Source organism: Moschus berezovskii, chromosome 5 (genome assembly GCF_049115385.1).
Source record: "Moschus berezovskii isolate FMDL1 chromosome 5, NW_MosBer_1.0, whole genome shotgun sequence".
Taxonomy (NCBI): domain Eukaryota; kingdom Metazoa; phylum Chordata; class Mammalia; order Artiodactyla; family Moschidae; genus Moschus; species Moschus berezovskii.
In genome coordinates this window covers 54,697,219-54,709,735 of record NC_142464.1, presented here as the reverse complement: position 1 = coordinate 54,709,735, position 12,517 = coordinate 54,697,219, and the positions used below count along the sequence as shown (strand labels likewise).

The 12,517-nt window shown below is 38.3% G+C and overlaps 1 protein-coding gene across 2 annotated transcripts in view; it reads right to left on the bottom strand.

Moving 5' to 3' along the window:
• The window catches only part of STIM2 (stromal interaction molecule 2), a 188,586-nt gene that overhangs the window by 105,250 nt on the left and 70,819 nt on the right, over positions 1-12,517 (bottom strand). For both annotated transcript variants that reach the window (XM_055434195.2, XM_055434196.2), the window contains exon 2: positions 12,224-12,354. In XM_055434195.2, coding sequence (XP_055290170.1) covers positions 12,224-12,354 — 131 coding nt within the window. The remainder of the gene's footprint in view (positions 1-12,223; positions 12,355-12,517) is intronic.

Below are 12,517 nucleotides of genomic sequence, written 5' to 3'. Positions count from 1 at the left end.
TCACTTTTAAGTCAGTGGCCCTGGGCATTTGCCAGATCTCCCTAAATGGAATTCCTTGTCGGCAAATAGATAATTATTGAATATTCTTAGCTCCTCGGGTTGCTAGGAGGAGTCCATACCAGAGTGTGTGTAAAGTGCTTACAATTGTGGAAGAAAGTAAATACTAAATAAATGTTTTCTATTAATTTAGTATATAAATCCACAAATAGAAGCTTGGGAATTCCTACAGTAATAAAAGCAAATTAGCTATTTCCCAGTTTTTCCATAGAAAACGCTTTTTCTATGGAATAACTATTCATGTTCTCCACTACTCTAGTTGTATGCTTATTGCTACTATTTTCCAGAAAGAACTAAAGCCTATTTTTATGGCATCAAGTCTTTAAATAATTGAACTATGAAAAATCTCAGCATACAGGAAAATGCTTCAATAATTATAATTTAACAGCAAGAATTGTTTCGCACCTACTCTCTTCAGTTTACTCTGTCCCACCTGTCCTTTTGGGTGAATGCCAAGTGATCCTTCAGTCAAATTATGTGTACTTGTACATTTGTGCAGGTAAAGCACTACTCAATAGATCATTTTAATCAAATTTAACGTGCTCTAAAATGTTCAGTTCAGTTCAGTCGCTCAGTCATGTCCGACTCTTTGCGACCCCATGAATCACAGAACGCCAGGCCTCCCTGTCCATCACCAACTTCCGGAGTTCACTCAAACTCACGTCCATCGTGTCAGTGATGACATCCATCTTATCCTCTGTCATCCCCTTCTCCTCCTGCCCCCAATCCCTCCCAGCATCAGAGTCTTTTCCAGTGAGTCAACTCTTCGCATAAGGTGGTAAAAGTATTGGAGTTTCAGCTTTAGCATCAGTCCCTCCAATGAACACCCAGGACCGATTTCCTTTAGGATGGACTGGTTGGATCTCCTTGCAGTCCAAGGGACTCTCAAGAGTCTTCTCCAACACCACAGTTCCTCGTATCCTATTACAAAGATGGGCTTCCCTTGGTGGTTCAGACGGTGAAGAATCTGCCTGCAATGCAGGCAACCAGAGTTCAATCCTTGGGTCAGAAAGATCCCCTGGAGAAGGGAATGGCAACCCACTACAGTATTCTTGCCTGGAGAATCCCATGGACAGAGAAGCTGTCAAGTTACAGTCCATGGGGTTGCAAAGAGTCAGACACAATTGTGAGCCTAGCACACACATTACAAAGATAAACATGAAAAGTCTTATTGTGGGTCACTTATAAAACGAAGCCTTTCGAAGGAAGTTATATATCTTTATTGTTTTTATAATCCTGTGGCTTGAGAAGTTCCTATCAAATATCTCCAGTTAGCAGAAAACAAAAGCAAACCATGGTAAGCAGCCTCTAACGCGGCTCATAATAATCCCCTCATCCTCTTATTTGTGCTCCAATGTAACTGCCTCCCCCGAGGATCAGCTGGGCCTAGGGCCTCATTTTAGACAAACAGAACACAGCAAAAAAGGGATGAAACATCACTTCCAAGATTTGGTTAGAAAAAAACTTTGACTTCCATGTTGTCCGCTCTTCCAGCTTCCTTCTCTGTCCCTACCCTACACTCGCCCTGCCCCTTCAGCTCCCTCTCACTCACAGAGGGAAACCCACTGCCCTATGGAGACAGCTATGTGACAGAGAACATCTCCAACCAATGACCAGTGAGGAACTGGGGGGTCAACAGCCACATAAGTCGGCCTTGAAGTGGATCCTCCCCAAATCAGGCCTTGAGATGACCACAACATCACCTGACATCTTTTTGCTTTATTTCTGTTTTATTCCTGCCACACCACTCAGCATGCAGGATCTCAGTTCCCTGACCAGAGATCAAACATGTGACCCCAGGATTGGGAGCATGAAGTCTTAACCACTGGACCTCCAGGAAGTACACCAGCTGACATCTTAACTGCAGCTTATGAAAGGCTCAGAGTCAGGAAACCCAGCTAAACTATACCTGGATTTCTGATGCATGGAAACTGTGAGATGGTAAAACCATGAGTGACTTAGTAAACCATTAAGTTGGGGAGACTTTATTAAATAATAGAAAATAATATATAAGTTGAAATTTTAACTTAGAAAACTTAAGAAGAATGCATCCAGTTATTCCTTCAGAAGACCTTCCCTGGTGGCTCAGTGGTAAAGAATTTGCCTGCCAATGAAGGAGATGCAGGTTCAATCCCTGGGTCAGGAAGACCCTCTAGAGAAGGAAATGGCAACCGACTCCAGTATTCCTGTCTGGGAAATCCCATGGACAGAGCAGCCTGGAGGACTACAGTACATGGGGTCGCAAGTGTCACACACAACTTAGCAACTAAACAACACCAACAACAACATTCCTTTAGGATCAGTCCTCCATGAAATTCAAAACTCAGTGATCCTTTTTAAAAATGTATTATCTACTATTTTTTTCTGACCCTACTTTTACCTGTTTTCTTAGGTTACTCTGCTTGTTTCAGATAGATCTGTGTGGTTAAAACTAAGTCTTCTGAGAGGGGTACAGATAAATGATGACAAAAGTGTTTTTCAGGTAGAATAGCTAAGAAAAACTGAAATACAAGGTACAATCAGATTTTTCACAGAAATGTATATGTATATATAAATTTATATATATATAAATTATTTATATTTATATACATATAAAACCAACTCAAGAACAAAAACAAACTATTCAAAATTACATGAATGAAAGGAAGAATAGATAAAAAGGAAGAGAAAGAAAAAGGGAAAAAAAACTTTTTAAAATATAAAAGAAAAAGGAGGAAAAGTAAAAACAGAAAACAAAGTTCATATACACCAGAAATTTAATAAAATTTCCAGCCACTTAGTAGGCAATTAGATCAGATCAGATCAGTCGCTCAGTAGTGTCCGACTCTCCGCGACCCCATGAATCACAGCACGCCAGGCCTCCCTGTCCATCACCAACTCCCGGAGTTCACTCAAACTCATGTCCACAGAGTCGGTGATGCCATCCAGCCATCTCATTCTCCGTCGTCCCCTTCTCCTCCCGCCCCCAACCTTTCCCAGCATCAGAGTCTTTTCCAGTGAGTCAACTCATCACATGAGGTGGCCAAAGTATTGCAGCTTCAGCTTTAGCATCAGTCCCTCCAATGAACATCCAGGATTGATCTCCTCTAAAATGGACTGGTTGGATCTCCTTGCAGTATAAGGGACTCTCAAGAGTCTTCTCCAACACCACAGTTCAAAAGCATCGATTCTTCGGCGATCAGCCTTCTTCACAGTCCAACTCTCACATCCATACATGACCACGGGAAAAACCACTGCCTTGACTAGTAGGCAATAATAATGTCAATTCTCACTCCCTGCTACTGCTGAGCTCAGGGCCACAAAACCATTCAATAATTTCATTTAAATTATCTGTTAATCAAGTACCTTCGCTGTCCAAAGTATCTTCAGTATTAACAGAACACACAAACTTAACTGTAATCAACACGTCAACCTAAGCAGGTCACAAATTCAGCACATACTGACACCTAGTCTCCTTGATCTTGAGTCAGAAGACAATGACCTAAACAGCAAAAGACATACAACCTGTTCCTAATCTAAAACATCCCCAGTCCTCCAATTTCAGTTTTAGAACAGCTCTGGAAAATTGCCAGATATTTATTCTCTCGTCCAAGCACTGCATACAGTATACACTTTAAGTATTACCTTCTTAATGAGTTCTGCCATGACATCCTATTTAAAGCTACAGCTATAGCTATCCATTATGTACCTGTCTGATCCCCCTTCCCCTGCTTAGTTTGTTTAGTCTGCCTTCCCAGAAGCCCCATTTGAATGTTATCAAGTGCTTGAAGATTTATATAATTTTGTCTGTTTTGTTCCTGATGTATTCCAAGGTCTACTTGAGTATCTGGCATATAGCAGATACCCAATATAGCTCAATATCAAATGAATGAATAAACTAGAAAAGAAAATGCTTTCTCATATGATCAAAAACAAAGGGCATGTGAGAAAAAAATTAAGCTTCCAATCAGCATTTTCAAATGCTAAATATTACGCTAAACTTTTTTTTTTTTAAAGCAATATTGTTAGTCTTTTAAGGAACCTGCATACTGTTCTCCAAAGTGGCTGCACCAATTTATATCCCCACTAACTCGGAACCACTGAGCGACTTCACTTTCACTTTCATACACTGGAGAAGGAAATGGCAACCCACTCCAGTGCTCTTGCCTGGAGAATCCCAGGGATGGCGGAACCTGGTGGGCTGCCGTCTATGGGGTCGCACGGAGTCGGACATGACTGAAGTGACACAGCAGCAGCAGTAGCAACAGTGTAGAAGAGTTTCTTTTTCTCCACACCTCCAGGATTTATTGTAGATTTTTTAATAACTGGCACTCTGATCAGTGTGAAGTGATACCTCATTGTAGTTTTGATATGCATTTCTCTTAAAATTAGAGAATTCCCTTCTCCAGGAATAATTAGTGATTTGGGGCATTTTTTCATGTGTCTGCTGGTCATCTGCATGTCTTCTTTGATGAAATGTCTGTTTAGGTCTTCTGCCCATTTTTGATTATTTTTTTTTATACTTAGCTGCACAGAGCTACCATATGACCCCGCAATCACACTCGTAGGCATATATCTGGAGAAAACCATAATTTGAAAGGATATATGCACACCGATGTTCACTGCAGCACTATTTACAATAGCCAGCATATGGAAGCAAATTACATGCCCATCAATAGAGAAATGGATAAAGAAGATGTGGTACATACATAATAATGGAATATTACTTAGCCATAAAAAGGAATGAAAATACTGCCATTTGCAGAGACATGGATGGACCTAGAGATTGTCATACAGAGTGAAGTCAGAAAAACAAATACTGTATAATATTGCTTATATATGGAATCTAGAAAAATGGTACAGATGAAAAAAAGCAGAAACAGAGTCACCAATGTAGAGAACAAACTCACAGTTATCCAGAAGGGAAGGGGGAAATGGGACAAACTGGGAGACAGGGACCGACATATATACACTACTATGTATAAAATAGGCTTCCCAGGTAGCTCAGATGGTAAAGAATCGGCCCACGGTGCAGGAGACCCAGGTTCAATCCCTGGGTTGGGAAGATACCCTGGAGAAGGGAATGGCAACCCACTCCAGTATTCTTGCCTGGAGAATTCCATGGACAGAGGAGCCTGGCAGTCCATGGGTTGCAGAGTCGGACACAACTGAGCAACTAAAACACACACGTGTAAAATAATAACCAATGAGGACCTACTGTATCGTATAGCACTAAGAACTCTATTCAATTATCTGTGGTGACCTAAATGGGAAGGAAATCAAAAAAAGAGTGGATATATGTACACACATAACTGACTCATTCTGTTGTACGGCAGAACTAACACAATACCATAAAGAAACTATACTATGGTAAAAAGTTTTTAATTCAAAATACTTTTAAAAGCAACACTTTGATTCAAAAAAATCACAAGAAATTTAGTATTTTAAAATTGCTGAGTAAGGTGCCCTAAGAAACTCAGGAAGTTTCCTAATGATGCCTACTGGAGACCTATAATAGTATTAATATTAACTTTAAAAAAGAGACACTGAAGAAATACAAATCAAGACACAGCTGTAATGAACTGAAGACACCAAACTGGTCCAAACACTCAGAATTAAAAACCCATTCCTTAACACTTGCAATACATTATAGTCTCTAAGATCAGTCCTGTCCAACAGAAATAAATTGTGAGTTAAAATTTCCTAGGAGTCACATTAAAAAGTAAAAAGAAACAAGTAAAACAAATTTTGTATTTCATGTAACTCAGTGTGCATGTACATAATATAACCATTTCAAACAGGTAATCAAGATTTCAAAGTTTAAATATTTATTTATATTTAAATATATATCTATATAAATCTTCCAAATTTGAAGTACATTTTACACATATAACACACTTCAATTTTAAGTGCTCAATACACAAACGTACTAGTAGCTACCATATTGTACAATGGATTTCTAGATTCTTTTGGGTACTATTAAAACACAGAAGCACGCTATATTTGCTTTTAAATATCAATATTAAAATAAACACAAAAGAGAAAGATATCATCTTCTATTTTAAACATTAAAGGTTAACTATCATACTAATAGAACTCTAGGTTCTTTAAATGTAAGCTTTGTTTTATAGTTTTTATTTTCATTACAAAATATTTGGAATTCCATTAAAATTTAAAAGACTGAATAAGAATTCCACTGAAGTATAAATTATACAGCCATGCATGCTTACTTTGTTTGGCACAGTGATAATGATAACACCTCACACGCTGGAGCACTTAATAATATCTGATGATGAGGTAAAAAGATTAAAATAACTTATAATTCCAGAAACTATTATGCAGTCAAATACATTCAAATAGGCTGTCAATTATCTGCATAAGCTTACTTAATACCTGCCTATATATAACACACTATTTGAACAGATCTTTCCCATTGAATGCACTTTTAATAATTAAATAATATGAGTTTTTGCTGCTTTTTCATATTTAAATATATTTATAATTGTGACAGAATACCAAATATATTTGTTCTTCATCCTGGTTCCTGGCATAGAGCTCTTAAAACTCTTGGAACCTCCTCAGCGATAGTGTTCTTTTCTCCTCTGATCACACCTGAGTTAATACTAATGAGATGAGTAAGAGTCGGGCCTCCAGGCAGCCTCAAGATGGAGCTGGTCACCAAAAAGACCACGTGATTAGAGAATTGGAAATTTTAGTACCACTCACCTGACCTCTGGGAAAACTGAGCTCTGAAAAAACTCCTGAACTTAGAGATTCAGAGAGCCAGTGAACACATCATGGGGGGGAGGTGCTGGGAAGGTGGCATGCCCAGAGAGGGCATGAAAGCCTCATGCCCCTTCTATCAAACCCTGTCCTGTACATCTCTTCCATTTGGCTATTCCAGAGTTGTATTCTTTTTAATAAACCAGTAAACATTGGTAAAGTGTTCTGAGTTCTGTGAGCCACTGAAGCAAATTTTCTTTTTTTATTGAAGTACAGATGATAAACATATTATCTAACTTACAGGTATACAATAGTGACTAACAATTTTTAAAGGCCCTAGTCTACTTATAGTTATTACAAAATATTGGCTATATTCCCTGTGTTGTACAATATATCCTTGTAGCTTAATAGTTTTTACCTCTTAATACCCTATACCCACTATATTGCCCCTCCCAGCACTTCCCTCTCCCCACTGGTAACCACAGTTTGCTCTTAATATTGTGACTCTACTTCTTTTTTGTATTATTCACTAACTTGTTGTATGTTTAGATTTCACAGGTCAGCAGTATACAGTATTTGTCTTTCTCGGTCTGACTTATTTCACTTAACAGCATAATACCCTCAAAGTCCATCCATGTTGCTGCAAACAGTAAAACTTCACTCTCTTTATGGCTAAGTCATCTTCTATTGTACACCACATCTTCTTTACCCATTCATCTACTGGTGGATGCTTAGGCTGCTTCCATATCTTGGCAACTTTAAATAATGCTGCTATGAACCTGTGGTGCATGTATGTTTTGAATTCATGTTTTCATTTTATTCAGATACATACCCAGCAAATTTTCAAAACTGAGGAAAGAGCCATGGGAATCTCAGATTCAAAGCCAGTCGGTTAAAGTTCATAAACATAACCAGAGATTTGTGGCTGGCATCTGAAGTAAGGGCAGTATAATGGGACTGAGTCCTTCAACTCATAGGATTTGATACTATCTCCAGGTAGAGAGTGTCAGAATTGAATTCCTGGAAATGCAATTGGGTGTTAGAAAACTGAAAAACTTCTTGCTGTCAGAAAACACACCAGAGTAATAATATTTATACCCTGATATGTCAATTAATAATAAGACTAATTTTATTATGTAGATTTTTAATATTAAAAAATTTAACCATTTTTAGGCTCAAAATGAACCAATCTTAATTTATAACTTCTGAAATGTAGCTATCTAAAACTATTCTAGCTTTAAAAAGTGAAAGTGCACTCTGATCTTTTTTGAAACATTTTATAATACCAAAACTTTCCAAATTAACCACATATGCTCTTCCAGTCCTGCCTCTAACTCTTCCCAAAATAATCCCTCTGAAATAATATACTTTTTAACCTAAAACAATGTTAAACAATGATTAGTTCCTCAGTAATACCAAAAATCAGAGGAAAACAGCACCATTAGTGTAATAACTTAAAATTATAACCTTTCAACACAGTACAAGGTTTAGTGTTAAAAGTTATTTCCAATTTAATTGATAGACTGAATTATCAAAGTGAGCAAGGCACTCATCTACTTAACACTAGACACTCTGAGCTGACATGGAGTTTGATTAAACTAATACTGTAAATGATTATGAAAATGTGTAACAATATTTTCAGGAAATCTATTCAGTCCAGAGAATATAATTTCCTTTACAAAGCGTATCAAATATATGAACATAAAATGTTATTTATTCCATAATTCATATGGATAGTAATAATTTATGGAGTAAATAAAACTTATGCTAGAATACTGATCTTCAAGATCCTAAGTAAATATACTGGACGAAATAAACCATTTAGACAATCTTGAGAGGATTAGAATGAACAATTTATCACTAATAATCTAGAGCATTACTTTTAAATGCTTTACTAAGAAACTAAAAGTAGTTTTATAGCTTGATTTTGTTGTATATATTATGTGTCTTTGTAGTGGAAGAGAGAAAAAAATGGTGATGATGCTGAGAGAATGAATTACTCAGTATAATAAAGTGACCCTTAATAAATGACAACTACTTTGTTACATTCCAGTAAGTAAAACTAACAATCCATCAACTTCATTTCATTTACTCTACTTTTTGACCAATACATTTACATACTTCAAATACTTCTTAAGTTGAGAAAAATGTAAAACAGGACTATCCTGTCATCTGTAGTTCTAAAAGTGAACAAATAAATTTGACTATTTTGAACTGAAGCCATGATTTTGGTATTACTGGAACTGAGCTCAATTAAAAATGATTTAAACCCAATGAGAAGAGATTATTATCTCAGTAAGCAGAAATCAGTTGATGCAGAGACAGTCAAAAAAAAAGACTTTAAAGAGTTAATATCTGATCTAATAAGTACTAAGAAATCACTGTTAAACTTCTAAGCTAGAGAAAAACATTCCCAAAGTGATATGCATGATGAATAGAGTAGAAAAATGTAGAAGTGATAATCTACCCATAAAATAATAAATAACCTAGATTAAAATGGAACAATAACTAGAACAGTCAGGGGAAAAGGCAGTGGGTGGGGGGCGGGGGAAGAGAAGGAATTAATTCTAAGAACACAAAATTTCATTTATAGCAGGGGTTGACACACTACAGCCTGACTTGTTTTTGTGCAAAGTTTTATTGAAACACAGCCATGACCATTATTCTATATACTGTCAGTGGCTGCTTGGCACTACAATGGGAATGACGAGCAGATACAACAGAGATTACATGGCCCACAAACATCTAAAATATTTATTAGCTAGCCTATATTAGTTTCCTAGGGCTGCAGTAATAAAGTACCATAAACTGAACGGCTTAAAATAACAGAAATTTATTCTTTCTCAGGTCTGGAGGCTATAAATCTGAAATCAAGTGTTAGCAGGGCCATGCTCTCTGAAAGGCTCTAGGGGACAACCTGTTTGATGCCTTTCTCTTGGTTTCTGGGGTCATCAGCAATCTTTGTCATTCCTTGACTTGTAACTTCTTAACTCCAATCTCTGCCTCCACTGTCACATGATAATGTTCCCCCCACATCTGCCTTTCCATGTGGTTTTCTCCTCTCTTACAAAGACACCAGCCATACTAGGTTAAGGACCCATCCTACTCCATTATCAGTTCAGTTAAGTTCAGTCACTCAGTCGTGTCCGACTTTCCGCGACCCCATGAATCACAGCACGACAGGCCTCCCTGTCCATCACCAACTCCTTATATGCTCCTCTTAAATAACTACATCTGAAAGAAACCCATTTCCAGATAAGGTCACACTATGAGGTTCTGGGGGTTAGGACTTCAAAATATTTAGGGAGTGGGATACATTTCAACCCTTAACCTGGTCCTTTACATTAAAGTCTGCCAACTCCTGACTTAGAAGACTTTAAAAAAAGGAGAAATAGGTCCACAAATACCGTTGAGGGATTTCAAAGAGAAGATCTTGGATTTTGTTTTAGACAAACTAAGCTGAACAAGAGTCCTCAAAAGACATCAGGCAGAAAGCCATACGTGTAGGTTAGAAACTGGATTGACTTAGAGATGGAGGAAATAAGAGTAACCTAAAAACAGATGAGGAGTTTCAAGGTAAATGCTTTATGAAAGTACTGAAAGTGTTAGTCGCTCAGTCGTATCCAACTCTTTGCGACCCCATGGACTGAAGACCCCCAGGCTCCTCTGTGAATTGAATTCTCCAGGCAAGAACATTGGAGTGGGTTGCCATTTCTTTCTCCAGGGGATCTTCTTGACCCAGGGATCGAAACCAGGTCTCCTGCACTGGAGGCATATTCTTTACCATTTAAGCCACAGGGATACAGCAGGTCAAAAATTGATATTTAGAGAATGCTACTGTTCATTGGAAGGACTGATGCTAAAGCTGAAACTGCAATACTTTGGCCACCTCATGCGACGAGTTGACTCACTGGAAAAGACTCTGATGCTGGGAAAGGTTGAGGGCAGGAGGAGAAGGGGACGACAGAGAATGAGATGGCTGGATGGCATCACCGACTCTGTGGACATGAGTTTGAGTGAACTCCGGGAGTTGGTGATGGACAGGGAGGCCTGGCATGCTGTGATTCATGGGGTCGTGGAGAGTCGGACACGACTGAGCCACTGAACTGAACTGAACTGAACTGTTACATAACAATGTGATTAGACAACAGTATGATGAGAAGATGTCACTGTTATACAACATTAGATAATAATGTAGAAAAAATGTAATTTAGTATTATATAAACTAAAAGAGAAGCAGGGTCAACAGTAACAAATACAACAAAAAGGTTGAACAGACCTAAAAGATGACCAGGAAATTTGGTAAGAATGAGACCATAATCAAATAAAGAAAACAATTTCTATGAAGAAAACTAAAAGGGACACCAGACCAGGGGTAAGGTGAGAATCCTTAAAAAATAAAGCATTATTTATTTGTACAGTGGTTACAGTAGACTATGACACTGGTGACCCAATAAACCACATATACTGGCATTCATATTTTCATATAATCCTCTCCCACACAGACTCTGAATTCAGCCAATTAACTTGCTTTAAGCCAATTTGATATTAACAGGTATTGGCAAGCAGGGGTATGATAAGCACTTTCACATGGGAACTTGTTTTCTTGGAACACTGCCACCTGGAAGGCCAGTTGTCATGCTATGAGGAAGTTTGAGCTAGACCCCTGAATGATGACAGGTTGCTGCTGCTGCTGCTGCTAAGTCACTTCAGTCGTGTCCGACTCTGTGTGACCCCATAGACGGAAGCCCACCAGGCTCCCCCGTCCCTGGGATTCTCCAGGCAAGAACACTGGAGTGGGTTGCCATTTCCTTCTCCAATGTGTGAAAGTGGAAAGTGAAAAGTGAAAGTGAAGTCGCTCAGTCGTGTCCGACCCTTAGCGACCCCACGGACTGCAGCCTACCAGGCTCCTCCATCCATGGGATTTTCTAGGCAATAGTACTGGAGTGGCTTGCCATTGCCTTCTCCGGATGACAGGTTAGTAATTGCCAAATAGAGACACTGAAGGGAAAAAAGTCATTTGAGATATTTCAGCCCAAAAGAGGTCACAACTGAATACAACTGCCACCGTGACCCTGAGCCATAACTACAGGAACAGAAAACATACCCAGCAAAGGCCAGTCAACCCAGAGAACCAGGACATATAACAAATTGTTGTTGTTTAAGACGACAAATGTGGTGGCGGTTTATAAAACAGCAATAAGTGACATAGAACAGAATGTATGTTTGAGAAACGCAAGTACATGAGGCCAAGGATTCTTATAAAACTGGGAAGACCTGCATATGCATGAAAAAAAGAAAAAAAAACATGCTGAAGACAAAGGGTAAAATTAAAACGTAAAGAAAAACACTAAAGACAAGGAAAATGGAGTTGAGTCATATAAGGAATAATGGGAAAATTCAAGACTATACACTTGGTCACACTGTTACAAGAGAATATCCGTGAAAAAGAGTCTCCACCTACTTCATCACTTTCATCTACTTCGATTCCACCATCTTTGTCATCATCCATTTGCTTATGTATTGTTTGAAGAGCTTCCAGACTAAATCTATCTTCCTCTGTGAAGCATGGTGGACTCAGTGACATGCATGGATCTGAAATAAAACAAAGGGCAATTACTAACCTGCCACCCCAAAACACAGGCTACAGTCAGGAGAGTTGAATTTCAAACAAAACCAACAAATTAAATTTCAGACCAAGTCAAACTAAGATGCTTTAAGAATTCTATCTAGTAGGGTATTTTTCACATCAAAAGTA